Genomic DNA, 18,265 nt, shown 5'->3' on the forward strand with positions numbered 1-18,265 from the left:
CAGAAATTGAGTTTGAGACCATTGCTATAAGAATTTGCTTGATAATAATAGGAGGTTTGGCATGCTGACACAGAAGAGAACCCTGAGCTCGGAGATAATTGAGCCCTGGGCTCCCGCCTGGTCAATGAGCATGTAAGGGGGTACAAGATTAGGTAGCTCTCGAGAGCTCTCCCTGGTAAAGGAGGAAAAGGGGGAGATGGGGTGGATGGGGAGATTCCTCAAAGAAATGAAGATAAAGGAGTAATGCTAGACAAGCTATTTTGGAATAATCTGATTGGTTTACTAATGATTATGATCATTCATGGCTGGTCTTTCATCAATTTCACGTGTTTCTCTCGAAATTAGATTGGGAAACTTCACTTAATCACAATCTCCCAAATGTAAATAAACGAGTTCTTAAAAATTATTGTAACTAATCTAAACTAAACAATATTACCAATTAGAACTTATATTTTATAGCCTATGGAATTGTTATAGTGTAATATATTTACAAACGGGGTCACAGTGGTGTAGTGGGTAGCACGATCGCCTCTCAGCAAGAAGGTTGCTCGTTCGTGCCCCGGCTGGATAAGTTGTCATTTCTGTGTGGAGTTTGCATGTCCTCCCGGGGTTTCCTCCGGTTTCCCCCTACAGTCTAAAGACATGCGCTATAGGTTAATTGAATAAACTAAATTGGCCTAAGTGTATGCGTGTGAATGCGGGAGTGTATGGGTGTTTCCCAGTGTTGGGTTGCGGCTGGAAGGGCATCCGGATAAGCTGGATAAGTTGGCGGTTCATTCCACTGTGGCGACCCCTGAGTAATGGAGGGATTGAACCGAAAAGAGAATGAATGAATAATTACAAACTTAAATTGTTATACAGCACATCTTAATAGATATAGGTGGTAACACTTTTTATAATAATGGTCCAATAGTTGATGCATTTATTAACATTAGTGAATAATCTTGTAAAGCATTAATCAATCATATTTTGACAATGCACTATGAGTTATCAAGAATGACCATTAAACTAATGTTATTTAACTTTAATAACATTAACTAAAGGGGTGACATGGTGGCATGATTGCCTCACAGCAAGAAGGTTGCTGGTTCGGGCCCTGGCTGGATGAGTTCTCCCTGTGTTTGCGTGGGTTTCTTCCGAGTGCTCCGGACGTGCTATAGGTGAATTGAGTAAGCTAAATTGGCTGTAGTGTATGAGTGTGTATGGGTGTTTCCCAGTGCTGGGTTGCAGCTGGAAGGGCATCCACTGTGTAAAACATATGCTTTATAAGTTGGCGGTTCATTCTACTGTGGCGATCCCTGATGAAATCTATGGGCTATAAAATATCATTTGGCTTAGTCCCTTTATTCAAGTTATTATAATATAACAGATTTACAAATTAAAAATGAAATACAGCACATCCTAATAAAAAAAGAGGGTAAAACTATAGGATAATGGGCCATTAGTTAATGTTAGTTTAAGCATTTACTACTATTAGCCAAGTATAATAATCTTGTAAAGCATTAATCAATCATATTTCATCATTTACTGATGCATTATTTAAATCCAAAGTTGAGCTTGTTAACAGAATGCACTGTGAGTTAACATGAAACAACAATGAACTAATGTGATTTAACTTTAATATCATTAACTAAAGTTAACGAAGATTAATTAATGTCATAATAAATGCATTACTAATTGTTCATGTTAGTAAATACATTAAGTAACATTAACTAATGGACCATTATTTTAAAGTGTTACCATAAAGCAGGAATGTCCCAACTCGCTCCTGGAGAGCCGGTGTCTTGCAGATTTTAGCTCCAACTTGCTTCAGCACCTGCAGGATGTTTCTAGAAATCCTAGTAAGAGCTTGATTAGCTAGCCCAGGTGTGTCTGATTGGGGTTGGAACTAAACTTTGCAGGACACCGGCCCTCCAGGACCGAGTTTGGACATGCCTGCCATAAAGGCATTAAAGTCTTGAGACCTAAGGTTGCAATTTCAGAATATAAAAATCACGTATACAATCTCAGTTGTGAGTGTCTGTTTGGAGAAAAGAATAAAGGGAATTGTAAAATTAATTCACAATTAGATTTTTAACAATTATTGAATGTGAGACAACCAGTCACAGTACCAAGTTTGTACTATGTACAATGCTACAGGAAACACTTTTTAATGTACTTTTGTATTTAAAGAACAACAATAAATAATGATTTGCAATAAATAAAAAAAATAGAGGTGCCAGGGAGATGCAAGTATAAAAAAAAAAAAAAAACACAAACGTACAAAACATTCATGTATAGCAGAGGGAGCCCAAACTCAGTCCTGGAGGGCCGGTGTCCTTCAAAGTTTACTTCTAACCCCAAACAGACACACCTGGGCTAGTTACTGGGCTTTCTAGAAATATCCATACAGGTGTGTTCAGGGATGTTGGAGCTAAAATCTGCAGGACACCAGCTCTCCAGGACCGAGTTTGGGCACCCCTTTTGTATAGCAATTAAGTAAATACATTATAATGTTCACAAAATTTTAAAGTACATAGGGATATTTTATTTAAAGCGTCTCTAATACTTGTCATAATAAGCCCATTTCAGTTAGCAAAACCATACAATTAGGTTTCTTGTTAGTAAGTTTATGAATGTGAAATGTAACAGTGTAGATAAATTAAAATCTTTTATTATTAGTTAAGATAGTAAAACTAAAGAGTACATGTAGGTCATAAAAGTGACAGTATGTTTAGTACTGGGTTGCAGCTGGAAGGGCATTCGCTGTGAAAAACATGCTGGATTAGTTGGCGGATCATTCCTCAGTGGCGACCCCTGATGAATAAAGGGGCTAAGCAGAAGGAAATGGATAATTAAAAAATTGAAAAATTATTTTAGAAAATCATATTTTTCTGGATAATTTTTGAGCCTCACGCAGCTTACGTACATTTTGTGGACTGCGTGGTCGTCGTTGGTCTGCCAGTCCAACAGGCGGCGACTCAAATACTCTTGTTCGTCGAAAGGAAGTCGGATTCAGAATGTAGCAGGTCCTTTGGTGGAATCCTTGAGGAATAGCACGGAGTAGCAACTATTATTTACGCATTCTGTCTAAAAATAATCTCACTTTGTATTGATCTCGTCGAAGATTAAACAACGCATCTGCGAATTAATCAAGTTATCGCGGTGAACTAAAGCTATAGGAGTACGTTAGCCGTATCTCTGCAAAGGTAAGGCGAATTTCGCTTCAGATTTGTGTTTGGATAATAGTTTTGACAAATTCGACTTTGTTTGAACTGTAGACCCTGCATATATTAATTTTTTTTTAAAGAAATTAGGGTTGCGCTAATGCAGAATTGGCTTGATAAACAGAACTCTGCCATCTTGTGCAGCGCGGTATTTGTGTATTATGTTTACTGTGGTTTTGCTATAATAATATGCTGAAATTTATCTAGAAGAAGTGACATGTCGTCGTGGGGAAAAAAAGCCGGAGGCAGACGACAACCAAAACACGGTGGAGGAGGAAGGTATGAAACGCACACACGGACAAAAAGGCATTTCGAGCATCAAAACAATGGAAGACGCTTGTTGTGTTGTGGAACATTAACAATGCATTTTTACATAAGTTACATAGAATATTTTCAAATAAATAAATGAAACATGAATTGAATAAGCTAAATAGTGTATGTTTGTGAATGCAAGTGTGTATGGGTGTTTCCCAGTACTGGGTTGCGGCTGGATAGGGCATCCGTTGCGTGAAACATTTGCTGGATGAGTAGGCGGTTCATTCCGCCGTGGCGGCCCCTGATTAATAAAGGGACTAAGCCCATAAGAAATTAATAAATGAAACTTCTTTCTGTGTAAATAATTTTTATTTATTTATGGCTAGCTACTTAAAATGTATGAATAACTATTATTTATTTATTTTTGTTTGTTTATATATAATTATTATTATTTATATATATATATATATTTTACACATTTTACATTCTGAATGTAATGTTTATCACAATCATGTTCAATTTACTTACTGCAGTGGCCCAAAATCTCACAAATCATTTCGGAGACAACCATATCCTGTGAGGCAGGAGAGAACTGAGGATCATCTGCAACTTGAGAGGTGACTCCAATTTTATTCTTTAAAAAAAATGTAAACAAAGTGTATTTTTTTTATTGGTTGTAAATCTGCTAAATGGAATATTTGAAATATCTGTGTTAAGGGTGTGTAGCTACACTGATCTCACGGTTCGGTTACGATTATCATGTCATCGATTCGGTTCAATTCTATATCTCGGTGCATTGACGATACTTTCCATCCACAATTAAATTATTTTCTTCAGAACACAAGAATTCTTGAATTAAAATTTTTAAATATATTTATATTTATACAGTATATTATTTGTAATACAATTTTGTCCTTTAATTCAAGCAGTCAGATATATGCACTGTACTTTTAATATTACCTGCTCAAAGAAAACACTTTTTTTTTTTTTTTTACTAATTCACCTTTTTTTTATTGTTCAAGAACAAAGAACACACTACACATACAGATGATACTTGTCACATATTTCGCCACCTGACACACCAAAAAAATTTGACTAAGAAAAACAACATATAGTAAACATATATAGAAATTAAAGTTGTGGTATCTTTGTAATACATACTCCTTTATCCTAATTTTAAATGTCGCCCGAGATTATTTCATTTTTTTTGTACTTCTCCCTCATTATTTAATCTCCTCAGCATGTACTCGTATGATGCTATTTCAATCATACCATTAATCCACTCTTTGATTTAGAAAGCACTCTTTTTGAATGTTTCAAACAAAGATCAAATACAATCACAGAAGACAACATCAGCATTTATAGCAAACAAACTAATGTAAATATTATTCCACTTGCTTTTTAAGAGCGTTATCGAGCGAGTTCTTACATCCCTTCGATTGGTCATTGTGTTCACACGCTCAACAGAAAAGTCTGCGATTGGCTGTAAATGGTTGGCTCTATCAGTGCTGTTCGCTGATGAGGGATGCAGACATTCTATATGCGCATAATAAAGTGCACATTGCATAGCTGATCCATAATAGACTCTGTTGAGAAAACTCACTCTACAGAAACGCTCCTGGCAGGATCCACAAGTATTACTTTAATGGTGATTGAGGAGAGGAAATGTTACCTTGCAAAAATGCCAGCAGTTCAAAGGCCCTGAATGAGAGTGAGAACTTTCCTAGCAGTGAAATAGTGCCTCCTGGTTCTGCTGTACTTCAGTGTCAGTGAAAGACTGTCCAGCAAACTCACATGCAGTGAATTGTGCACAGTTGTCTGCTTTTTAAGTAAGTGGAGCATTTCAATAACTTGCCCTCGCCTCATTTGAATAGTATTTTACCGCAACATAGCGCATATGAGATAAATGACGTCAGTATGTAAAAACCGGTGATGATCTATTAATTAACCAATACCGAATTGTCCATGTCTGCATCTCAGTGCATCGAAGAAACAATTCATTTTGACACCACTTATCTGTGACCTTGTTCAGTGTATCTTTTGGTCATTGGATTTTCATTTTAGAAACGGATCTTTTGATTTTCGTTTTAAAATTAAAAAACGAAAATCAAAAAACGACTCTTTCGTTTTTCAATATCTGTTTCTAAAATGAAAATCCAATGACCAAAAGATACAGTGACTGTCCTCCCAATTTAGCATATACTACTTTGCAAACAATAAATTATTTGAAATCAATCTAAATGCTTATCTGTAATTTTCAGTTTTCAGAGCTTAGAAGAAGCCATTGACTACTCTAGCGTAGTAGACTATGAACATTCATCACATAAGATAACAGGTATGTTTTTTTTATAAATGAAATTTTATTATTATTATAAAAAAAAAAAGAATGTTTTGAATAATCATTACATCTCAATATCAGGTTTATCAAGTGCTTCACGGGAACAATATGATGTATCAACTCAGCATCCTGAATTATATGAGCGGTTTTACCAGCAGCTGTGTGGAGAAAGTGCTCGACGCCCTGCAGATTGTGTGGTCCTGTCAGTGAATAACCAGGATGTGTGAGTATACAGTACATGTAGAATCATGTTGCATTAGGTATATTTAATATGGTAAGTTTGTTTAATGCTTTAAATGAAAAAAACAGGCTTCAACTTTTTATTTGTGCAGTAAAAATGGTTTATCTAATGCATTTTTTTGCAGTATAGTTTTGTGAAAATTCTGTTGTCAATTGTTAATGTGACTCAAATGATATTCAACAAGACTAAAGTTAATCTTTTTGCTCAGATCAATTTGCAAAGTGTTCAATGAAATTACATACACCTTCAAAAACAAACAAACAAACAAAAAACAAAATACCCCAAGTCCCTTGTTTAAATACTCTGTACAAATACACCATTTTCAAATTCACTGAAATGTCTTTCAATCTCCCAATAGTCTTTATGTATGAATTAAACATAAATGCAAATATTACGGTCCAACTTAAAAAAAAACACTAAACACAATTCATCCCCCTACATAAACTTTATTATTTTTTAATAATATAATAAATATACATTATAAAAACGTTGGTTACTGTTTATTTTATGGTGGCCTTGTTACTATGCAATTACTATTTTGCATGCCAGGTATTATTAATTAGCTACAAGAACTTACTGTAGATTTTAGGTTTTGGTGTAATTATGCATTATATACTGTTATTACTATAGTACTTGTATGTAATGTGTAACAAGGACACTGTAAAATAAAGTACCTCAAACAGTTGTGTAAATAATTTTCATTCACTAAATCTAACATAAATATTTATATTTTAATGCCTCCCTAAAACAATCTTAATATATGTAATATATCATATTACAATCCTGAGTCCTAATCTCAAAGCTGAACACACAGTTCTTCCCAGAGTTGACAAGTTGAATGCGGAATACTTTTATTTATTTTTTCTTTTCTAAATTCTCTTTTCCACATCTTACTAACAAAAATGATAAAAAAAACATTTTAAAATATTAACAAAAATGTTGAATACACACATGGTCAACAGTACTTTGATTTCAGTATACACATGACTGATTATTGCTCTCCTGTACATTTTACCCCTCCTGCAACAAACTTCACATTTTTATGAATAAATATGTTCACAAATCTTTGAATTATATAATAAAATTTAGAAAGCTTCTTCGAGACATATTGATATGAGTTATTGCACAAAACACTATTTCAAAAATATTAACTAAATGGAAAGTCCAGCTTGGAACATTTTAAAATATTGTTATGATATTTCTTTATTATGTTTTTATTAATAAACAATGAATGACAAACTACAAACAGTCCCATCCTCTTAATATTTATGATTATTATTGTGTTGTTGTTGATAACAATATTTCCCATTTAATAAAAAAAATTTTTTAATTAGAAAACACATGCATGTACAGTTGAAGTCAAAATTATTAGGCCTCCTGTGAATTTTTATTTTTCCTTTTTCAAATATTTCCCAAATTATGTTTAACAGAACAAGGACATTTTTATAATAGTCCTATAATATTTTTTTCTTCTGAAAAAAAAAAGTCTTGATTTGTTTTAATTCAGCTAGAATAAAAGCAGTTTTAAATTTTTTAAAACCATTTTAAGGTCAATATTATTAGCCTTCCTAAGCAATATTTATTCCTTACTGTCTACAGAAACTATTGTTATACCATGACGTGCCTAATTATCATAATTAAGCCTTTAAATGTCACTTTAAGCTAAATACTAGTATCTTGAAAAATATCTAGTTATATAATGTATATGTATTATGTAGAAATGTAATTTGTACTGCCATCATGGTAAAAATAAAACAAAATCAGTTATTAAAAATTAGTTATTTTAAGCTATTATGTTTAAAAATATGTTGAAAAAAAATCTTTTAATCAGAAATTTTGGACAAAAATATACTGGGGGGCTAATAATTTAGGAGGGCTAATAATTCTGACTTCAACTTTTGTATGTAATGTATAAAATTCTGATATTTTTCAAAGTCCTCCTGCAAGAGCATTTATTCGGGTAAAAAAAGACAAGTTTGTCATTTCAATATTTTGAACACACTTTTAATATGCTCAACAGATTTGTGTTGGTTTATTTATGCGTGTGGCACATTAAATCTTAACACATTCATTGCTGCATATATCAACCAGGCCACACCCAACAGCCTCAGCTGAAGCGCGGTGCGCAATAACCACATCTCTTCTTCTTCTTTCAAAGGGAATACCCCAAATCGTTAGGCCAGTGTTTGCAGGAACTTGGCCTCACTGTGGAAATGCTTTACCTGCAGTCGGAATCAGGCCTGACGCGGGCCCTCCAAGATGTCCGCTCCGACGGTTCCCCCTTTTGTATTCTCGTCGAGCAGACTAATGTAACACTCTCCTCGTGCACAGTAATCATATTTTCAGAGTCCCTCAAAAGTAAGTCCCAACTCCCACAAGCTGTTTTCCATTTAAACCACTTTTAATGTTCTTCAGTTACTACAGTTAAACATACAGAACAAGAGAACTACGGTAATATACATTTGACCTGGTGGTGGGCATTTTTACTAAATCTTAACTGACATAATTTACTTTTGTGATTGCACTAAAAACATAAATATAAAATATAAAATAAACATAAAATACACTGCCAAAACAATTCAACAAAATCAAAAACTGCAAAAAAAAAGTCTGCAAACTGCAAAAACAAACAAAAAAGGTCCAAAAATGGCATAAACATCAGTGATTTCTCCAATAATGCAGACATTGCAAACTACTCTAATTCTAAGGAAGTTAAAAACTTCGTTGGACATGACACTAAACACACGACCTGAATTTTTGCTTTCAGATTTCTTTTTTTTTTTCGGGAAATATTTAATATTCTAATGCCGAGTTCAGACTGCATGATTTTAGTCCCGATTTTGACTCACAGACAGGTTTTTAGAAATCGTTGACAAATGCGAAATCACAGGAAAATTGGTGCTCGTTCACATGAGTAACAATCACACCAGTGTGAACGATCAAAGAAGCAATCGGAGGAAATCGCAGATGAGTCGCGAGTCAAAATCATATCGTATGAAATGTGTTCTGATTGAAAAAAACATCGGCGATTACCAACAGCCAATGAAAGCGCAGCATGCACTTGCATGGGTATCTGCAGGCCAGCTGGAGGTCAACCACCAGGCTGCGGACTGGTACCGGTCCATGGATCAATTGGTACCGGGCTGCACAAGAAATCATTGATTATTTCCGTTTTATTTATTATCCAAGTCTGAACGATATTTTACTTTGAGAAATTACCATATTCTCTCGCTTGCATCTCGGTCACTTGAGCGCCCAAATTTAAGACACAAGCAGCAAAATGAGTGAGAAACAGACGTCTTTGAAAAGTTTCTTTGCTAAGGGGAAAAGGCCCAGTGAAGAACCCACAAACTGCTGAGGAATGAATCCGCAACCCATTTGTCAACAAATCAGGTAAATTTACCATGTCTGTGGAAGAAGATCAACTGATGGAGATCACAAATGACAGCAGCCGTTCAGGGGACGTTCACATATCACGTCTTTTCTAGAGTTCACACAAATTTATTTCTTTCCAACGGAGGTGCGCGGCTTGCGCACAGAATCGGCGTGATGCGCTTACGCCTTCCGGATGCAGCTAGTTGAATGAATCCTGCGAGCGCACCTCGAGTCACGTGACAAGAATTGACTGATCAGCTTCAGCTTGCATGGAATATACACCTTTCGGTAGACTAATTATCCCAGACAAACACTGAACACCCAAACTCTGCAGTGCTTTGTAATTTTTTTCCATAAATAAAACTTGTATCAGAGTTCCAGCAATGTTTTGTCAACTTGTCATCCACTGAAAAACCGGTTGATGGTCACCTAGCAACCTGAGATCCCCCCCCCCTCCCCCAAGAACCACCGCCCCCTCCGCAAACCCACACAGCCCCATACCTCCCCCCTTTTTCCCGCGATCCCAACCCCCTGTCCACGATCAAATTGTCTAGCGTTGTCAACCGGGTCAAAAAAGAAAAAAGTTGAGGAGAAATTGCTAATTCTTTTCAAACCCAGGTGAGCAAAATAAGCACACAACATGTTTAGTTGTGAGACATAGTTTGTGGACCAAGACAAAGTTGTCGGTGATTCTTCCTATTGTTAAATCATGCAGTGTGAAATCCCCTGTCGCCGATCCATCTTGCAGTGTTAACACAGCAGTGACAGAATGCTACCCCAGATAGTCATGCAGTGTGAAAACTTTAAAAATTGTCCAGTCTGAACTCTGCATAATAGGGCATTCACACCAGATGCAGCTTGCGCAAATAAATCGCAATATTCGAGAGTAATTAGACACGTGAACATTATGAATTTACTCGTTTCATTCGCGTGTGAGATTTACAATTTGCGCCATGGGTGGAACATTTGTCTGCCTTATGACTACAGTTTCGTTGCTAAATGGCTAACGTAGTTTTTTTTGAGAGAGTAGCTGTGCTTTAGGAAGATTGATCTACGCAGTAGAATTTTGTCTGAGTCCTGAGTTGTACCCAGCTTTGTGAGTTCATAAACTCTTCTAGAAGCTCCTCCCGAATGATGGCCACTTTCAGCAGTGCTTTCAACTGAGCCGGTTCCAGTTTGATGAGCTGTTTTACCGTGTTGGCAGCAGGATTTCCCCTCTGGATACCAACAACAGACGGCTACGTCATAATCACGCCCATACTATAGCAGACATTTATGACACCTTAACCAATCAGGAGCTTGCTTAAGTTCAGATTTTCCAACTCGGTTTGTGCGTCAAACGTGCAAAGCGCTCAAAATGCACAGTTCACACCATGCCATTTTCTCCCATTTGTGTCAATCTCGCTGCCTCATTCTCACGGATAGTGCTGCAGGATATCTAATCGGATTTTTGCATTGACAACATCTAAATCACTTGTGCTTGACACTTCATCCATGTCTGGTGTTAGTCTTCAAAGATTACTATTAGTCTTAAAAGATTTTAATTGAATTCAAATCAATTTCATTATTTACTTTGATTATCTCAGTTGTTTTACCTAAAAACCTTTGTTTAAAAGAAAACTTAAACATACCCAAACTAAAACGCTAGAAGAGCATTTGCCATTTTTATTTTATTATACAATTAACTGTTTCATATAAAGTATAGAGTAACCAAAATAATTGCCTCTTTAATTCTTCACAAAAAAAAAATACATTATTATTACCGACACTGTTGCAATGACCCCCAGCATTATACTAATATGGATTAAATCCTCATAAAGGTGCGGTATGCAGGATTGACACTATTGTAGTCTGAGTTCCAAACAAACCCGGCAAACTCTGAATCTGCGTCTCATTTCAGAGGCTGCCACTGTCTTGCGTAGATCACATTTTGATTTGTGCCTACATACATAACACAGAACTCACATTTCCAAAGGAGAATAAATGAATTTAGTTTTCTTTTAAATAACTGCAAACATATTATGGTATTTTTATGCTTTTAGAAGAGTCAAAAACATACATACAGCACCTTTTAAGGACAAAGCTGATTTAAATTTTTATTTTTTTTATTAAAAATAATGCCCACCACTTAATTTAAAAAAGCACTGTTAATATACACACTCCGGCCACTTTAGTAGGTACACCTTACTAGTACTAGGTTGGACCCCCTTTTGCCTTCAGAACTGCCTTAATCCTTCATGGCATAGATTCAACAAGGTACTGGAAATATTCCTCAGACATTTTGGTCCATATTGTCATAATCTACACATCCATGATACAAATCTACCATTCCACTACATCCCAAAGCTGCTTTATTGGATTGAGATCTGGTAGTTGTGAAGGCCAATTGAGTACAATAAACTCATTATCATGTTCAAGAAACCAGTCTGAGGTGACTCGCTCTTTATGACATGACGTGTTATCCTGCTGGAAGTAGCCATCAGAAGATGGGCACACTGTGGTCATAAAGGGATGGATATTGTCAGCAACAATACTCAGGTAGGCTATGACATTGACACGATGCTCAGTTGGTACTAATGGACCCAAAGTGTGCCAAGAAAATATAACCCACACCATTACACCACCACCCCCAGCCTGAACCGTTGATACAATACAGGATGGATCCGTGCTTTCATGTTGTTGACATCAAATTCTGACCTTACCATCCGAATGTCGCAGCAGAAATCGAGACTCATCAGACCAGGCAACGTTTTTCCAATCTTCTATTGTCCAATTTTAATCAGTCTGTGCGAATTGTAGCCTCAGTTTCCTGTTCTTAGTTGACAGGAGTGGCACCCGGTGTGGTCTTCTGCTGCTGTAGCCCATCCACCTCAAGGTTTGACGTATTGTGCATTCAGAAATACTCTTCTGCATACCTCGGTGGTAATGACTGATTATTTGAGTTACTATAGTCTTTCTATCAGCGTGAACCAATCTGGCCATTCTCCTCTGACCTCTGGCATCAACAAAGCATTTGCCCCCACAGAACTGCCGCTCACTGGATATTTTCTCACCATTCTCTGTAAAGCCAAGAGATGGTTGTGCATGGAAAATCACAGTAGATCAGCAGTTTCTGAAATACTCAGACCAACCCATCTGGCTTCAACAATCATGCCACGTTCAAAGTCACTTCTCCATTCTGATGAACCATTTTGTATGAACTGCAGCAGATCGTGTTGACCATATTTGCATGCCCAAATGGATTGAGTTGTTGTCATGTGATTGGCTGATAATAAATTTACATTAAGGAGCAGTTGGACAGGTGTACCTAATAAAGTGGCCGGTGAGTGTATTTTCATTTCATTATAATTTTTTTTTATTATATAAAACCTCACCAGGCTGGTAAGTTCTCTTGTATACACCTATGGTACTCTGGAATACATTTTACACACCATACCTTGTGAAATAAAATTGACACAAGGTATCAAATATGTATGTAACCCTGAAGCACAAAACCTAAGTGTCTATTTTTGAAAATTGAAATTTGGCTGACATGCAACTATTTGAAAATATGGGGAAAAATCCTTTTAAAGTTGTCCTAATTAAGTTCTTAGCTATGCATATTACTGGCCAAAAATGTTTTTATTATCTGTTTACATTCGAAAGTTTACAAAATGGCTTTATGAAAATAATCTTTTCTTAATATTGCTAATGATTTTTATCATAAAAGAAATATAATTTGGACCTATGCAATGTAGTTTTGGCTATTCTAAAAATATACTCATGCAATATCAGACTGGTTTTGTTGTCCAGGGTCACGTACTGTATATTGTTCTCTTAGTGGAGAGACTAAACCTAAAAATTGATTTGTAAAAAGGTCATCAAAATGAAAGGCATAATAAAAACAAGATGGAATGACCCAAGTAATCAAACACATAAAGCAAATGATCTCAAGCAGATTTCCATCTTCAGACAACAGATATCAAAATATCCTGACACCTCAAACTGTAAATCTTCTGACATTTGACCATCATTGAGCACCAGTCACCTTCATTTTTGGGGTGCGTTCCTTAATGTTTTGAGCGGTCGAATTGCATCTGCTGTAGAAGGAGAGAACTCTGATTGGTTGTTCAGTTTAGTAAAGGATTTCGTTCATGACAATTAAAGTAAAAAAATGAATGGTGGCTAATAATTTAATATGACACTGAAACATTTCCAACACACACTTATTTTTTTACAATTACATATGCCATCTGGAATGAAGAATGGTAGCCCGTGGTGCTCAATTTACAGCTTTACAATCATGTAATCAAAGTTACTTCCAAGTAAATTCTTGTTGCACATGGCTTTTGCACTTTCTACCATTTGAAAGTAATGCAAAAACACACATTTACGTTTTAAATAGTTTTCGATGCAGTCCTAGTTTCGATTTTCCACATTTAATGACCAATTCAGTCTGAATTGCAATGACAACATTGGCAAAGAGCTAATGTGCTAGTCACCCATTGGCTGTAGTGTATGCAATGTGTTTCAATACATCTTAGCCATGTGATGTAAGGCAACAACATGGTCAAATTTGTTGTCCATTTTGTTGTCACGGGGAGTTTAAACACGCACACTTAAAAAGCAATCTTTTAACTTTTACTCCAAGTGTCCCTATACCCAACTGGCAGGCGGGCTCATGAATGCATCTTTGAGTGCCTTCTGAATGTTGATGTGGTAATGGGGTTAAGCAGCGGTTGGCAGACTGCAGTATGTGTTGCTGATGAGGTGAAACTCTTCTACACACTGCTTAGACTGCAGCGCCTCACACTGAGCACCATATGTAACCCTCTCCATCCACTGGCTGACCCTTCCTCTGCCTCTCCGCAGTTCATCGAAACATGCCCAAAGAACATGCCATGGAGTTTGTGTTGACGGAGTATGGGCGCCAGAGCAGCCCTCAGCGGGCGCTGAACCCCACGGAGGCTGCGACGCGGGCGGCTGAGCTGACGGAGGACTACCTGGAGCGCGGCAAGCTGGAGCGCCACACCGTTCCCTTCACCACCCGCCACCTGCTCTTCCTCCTGGCCGAAGGGTTGCACCTGTACCCGGAGGAGCTCAGCACACTGGCTGTGTTTCTCCAGAACCGCCAGGACCATCTGCAAGGTGAGTGTGCTGGCCTAGTTACGCTCCTATCGTAGGGGTTCATGATTTTTTTGTGTTTCTTTGTGCATGATTTCATTTAATAAGCTCCAGTTAGATGTATGTGTGTGTGTTTGAGAAAAAAATCTGTGCATATTATACTTTGAATATGTACAAGATTTTGAAGCTGACACAGGGGAGCTGTTTGCTAACCAAACAATGGCCAGGCCCACATGGAATCTGTGCGTAGAAATCTGCAAATTTTTAACTCATCGAGTTTATTTATTTACTTGTGTAAATTTGTGTACGAAAATGTTCATTTGTTTTATGTAGAACAGTGATTCTCAAACTGGTACACGGGCTTCTAGTGGTACTCAGAGAAATACTTAATAATTACAGTCTTTTAACCTTTTGACACAAATGATTACACGGATGTGATCAGCACCGGCTGTTCCCTCAGGCGTAGAATCACATCGGTGTGCTTAGAATGTTTACTTTGGTAATTGCATCATCAGATGCTAAAAATCAACCAGCTTTGGCGCAGAGCCAGAGAAAGAGGTGCGCGGCACTTGCGGAGCCGATACACGCTAGAGAAGACCAGTGCTGTTGTGTTGGCATTTCTGTTACTGCAAACTTGGCAATCTCTCCATGCTGCATCATTGGTAAAATAATTAACACAAATGTGTTAAATGTGTGTTCGTAGTTGTGTAAATAATGCGTGTTTTCGATATCTATCTAAAGTTATATGTTTTGAAAAGCAGTGTACGTGGCTTTCAAATAATTTGTTACCTCAGATTTAGGCTAATTCATCTGGATGTGATTCAAATGTTGCGAGACACAAAACATAGATTCAAACAACTTTGTAATGCTTGAAGCTAAGAGCTAGAATGAAGCCTAATTAAGGTTAGTCTCCGTGTGCGGTTAACACAAAGTCCGGTCCACTTAAGATGAGATCTCAAATCATGGAAATTCTGCGCGTATGAATGGATAAATCCTGTATGAATTGGTCAAGCAGTGAATTTATGCATATAATCAGTCTCTTTTCTTACACACATACTGTAAATGACCCGCAGTAAGCAGATCTAATTTCTAATTTAAATATGTAATTCTAAATCATTTATTTTAAAATACATGTTAAGGTTTAGATTTCGAAGATATACAAATGTCATGTGTACATGCAACATATTTCAATTTTATCAAAAATGGTTTATATATGAATATGAGGACATATAGCCTATATTTTTGAGGTCCAAGCAACATTTCCAGGTTTTGATGAATAGGTTACTATTTGTTAATACTTAACTTTTAAGTACAGCAGTTTTCTTTCTACTTTTAAGAACAGCAGGCTACCATTTTTAATCAACTTTAAAAAGCACATTATAAATGTAGACTTTTTATTTAGTTTTTTTTTCTTTTTGCCTGTAAGCACAGTGCAGTGTTAATGTTCAAACTATTTATAATGTTTAAAGTGGCTGACTCTAATAATATTCTTTATAATAGGAGTTAACCTGCCTCGTCATTATGTTGGGACTTGATGAAAAAAGTTTGAGAACCACTGATTTAGAATACCGTTATTAAAGTAATATTTTCTGTCTTTTAATAGATATATTTTTATGATAGACTTGCTTTGTTTAGCTATTAAGTGGATCTAATTGGATTTGCTCTGTAAACATTTAATAAATGTTAAAAAGGTATTATTTCATGTATTAAGATACTCCCCAGATCATTTATCATAAATCTGCAGATTTTACACAAAATTCAGTGCAGAAATAGCAAAAAATGGCTGCAGTTTCTGTCTGGCCCTAGCAAGCTAATGCAGCGATTGTAGTTAATAGTTAATATAGTTAATGAAGAGATTGTTGTTTTATAATTATTAGCAAATTAAATCTAAAATTTTTATATGGTTAATAAAAATATAACATATTTAATCACTTTGTATTAACTTTTCAAATTAATTTTTTTCTGCAAATAATTGTTTTGATGAAATTCATTCCTTCATTTTGCTTTAGTCCCTAATTTAACAGGGGTTGCCACAACAGAATGAACCGCCAGCTACTCTGGCATATGTTTTACACAGTGGATGATTTAATGAAATTTAAATGATATTAATTCAAATGAGGTGTCATGGTGGCACAGTGGGTAGCATGATCGCCTCATAGCAAGAAGGTCGCTGGTTCGAGCCCCGGCTGGGCCAGTTGCCATTTCTGTGTGGAGTTTGCATGTTCTCCCCGTATTCACATAGGTTTCCTCTGGGTGCTCTGGTTTCCCCACAGTCCAAAAGCATGCACTATAGGTAAAATGGATAAGCTAAATTGGCCGTAGTGTATGTGTGTGAATGCAAGGGTATGGGTGTTTCCCAGTGCTGTGTTGCAGTTGGAAGGGTATCCGCTGTGTTAAACATATGCTGGATAAGTTGGCCGTTGATTCCGCTGTGGTGATCCCAGATTAATAAAGGGACTAAGCTGAAAAGAAAATGAATGAATGAATATTTCAAATGATATCAAATGATGTAATGCAATAAATATATAATTTTGTTTATTTATGAAGCTATATATTTTATATATTAAATCAACTGTAATAATATTTATATAGTTAATGCAGTGTATTTGTTGACAGTTTGCATATTTACATTTACATTATTTTAAATTAATTTATACAAAAATTATATCTCTACTTTTTCTTTCTTAGCGTCTTCGACTGCAGTTGACAGGGAAGCTGCTCCTCTGATAAACAGCCTGCCCGCAGGATTAGGAAAACCTCCACCTCTTCTGCCTGCTGGTACTGGACCAGCACCAAGAGAGCAGATAAACACACCCTCAAGCTCTGGAGATGTTTCCTCTGGCCATCAAATTGGACTCACAGGTTTGTTTTGGGGCCTCTGGAATATGTACATTAATTAATAGAAAGAAAGAAGGTCGTTGGTTCGAGTCCTGGCTGGGCCAGTTGGCATTTCTGTGTGGAGTTTGCATGTTCTTCCCGTGTTCATGTGTGTTTCCTCCAGGTGCTACAGTTTCCTCCACAGTCCAAAGACATGTGTTATTGACCTTATTCTTTAGTGCGGAAGTGCGCTCATTTTTACGATTGTTTGAAAACTTCCGATTCAGTTGCCTATGTGAGAAATCACTAGGAATAATAAATAGCAGAAAACGGTCAAACTACTTGCTCTACAAACAAGTGTTTGCATGACTATACAGACAAAGTAGAATCATGTAATAATAAAATATCAGTTTGCAACATCAAGCAGCAGAATGAGTTGTTTATAATGTTTAAAAATGAATGGAAGTAAATGAGACAGGAAGTCTCGAGCCAAAAAGATTCAAATGGCTGCACCTGCTCTTACCTGAATAAGGTGAATAGGGGAATGAGCTAAATTGGCTGTAATGAATGAGAGTGTGTGTGTGAATGTGAGTGTGTATGGGTTTCACTGTACTCGGTTGCAGCTGGAAGTGCATCCTCTGCGTAAAACATATGCTGGAATAGTTGACCTCTGATAAAGGATTAAGCTGAAACAAAATTAATGAATAAATAGAAATAAAGCATACAAACACACGCTGGATTTATATGAATTAATTTGTATCATTTCATGCAGTAAATCTCTTATGAGATTATTCCCTGTAATATTCTCTGTATTTTCCAGGCTCGTTTCCCAAGACGAAACCCCCTCCATTGCTATCAATGCAAAACCTGAAGCCCCCTTCACACAGATCATCTGCCCCCCATAGTCTTTTACCCTCTCTGGCCCAGTCA

At 36.5% G+C, this 18,265-nt stretch overlaps 1 protein-coding gene across 2 annotated transcripts in view; it reads left to right on the forward strand.

Moving 5' to 3' along the window:
- Nucleotides 1-2,965: 2,965 nt before the first annotated feature.
- Nucleotides 2,966-18,265, forward strand: part of si:ch211-216l23.2 (uncharacterized protein LOC565061 homolog) — a 17,639-nt gene continuing 2,339 nt past the window's right edge. The window contains exons 1-9 of one of the 2 annotated variants that reach the window (XM_056478273.1): nt 2,966-3,188; nt 3,414-3,485; nt 3,995-4,078; nt 5,723-5,796; nt 5,881-6,022; nt 8,199-8,398; nt 14,267-14,542; nt 17,207-17,380; nt 18,156-18,265. The exon at nt 18,156-18,265 is cut by the window's right edge and continues 277 nt beyond it. In XM_056478273.1, the coding sequence (XP_056334248.1) occupies nt 3,424-3,485; nt 3,995-4,078; nt 5,723-5,796; nt 5,881-6,022; nt 8,199-8,398; nt 14,267-14,542; nt 17,207-17,380; nt 18,156-18,265 (1,122 nt within the window). In that variant the 5' untranslated portion in view covers nt 2,966-3,188; nt 3,414-3,423. The remainder of the gene's footprint in view (nt 3,189-3,413; nt 3,486-3,994; nt 4,079-5,722; nt 5,797-5,880; nt 6,023-8,198; nt 8,399-14,266; nt 14,543-17,206; nt 17,381-18,155) is intronic. The other variant, XM_056478274.1, reaches the window with a different exon arrangement.

The sequence above is a fragment of the Danio aesculapii genome, chromosome 18 (assembly GCF_903798145.1).
Source record: "Danio aesculapii chromosome 18, fDanAes4.1, whole genome shotgun sequence".
NCBI classification, from domain to species: Eukaryota; Metazoa; Chordata; class Actinopteri; order Cypriniformes; family Danionidae; genus Danio; species Danio aesculapii.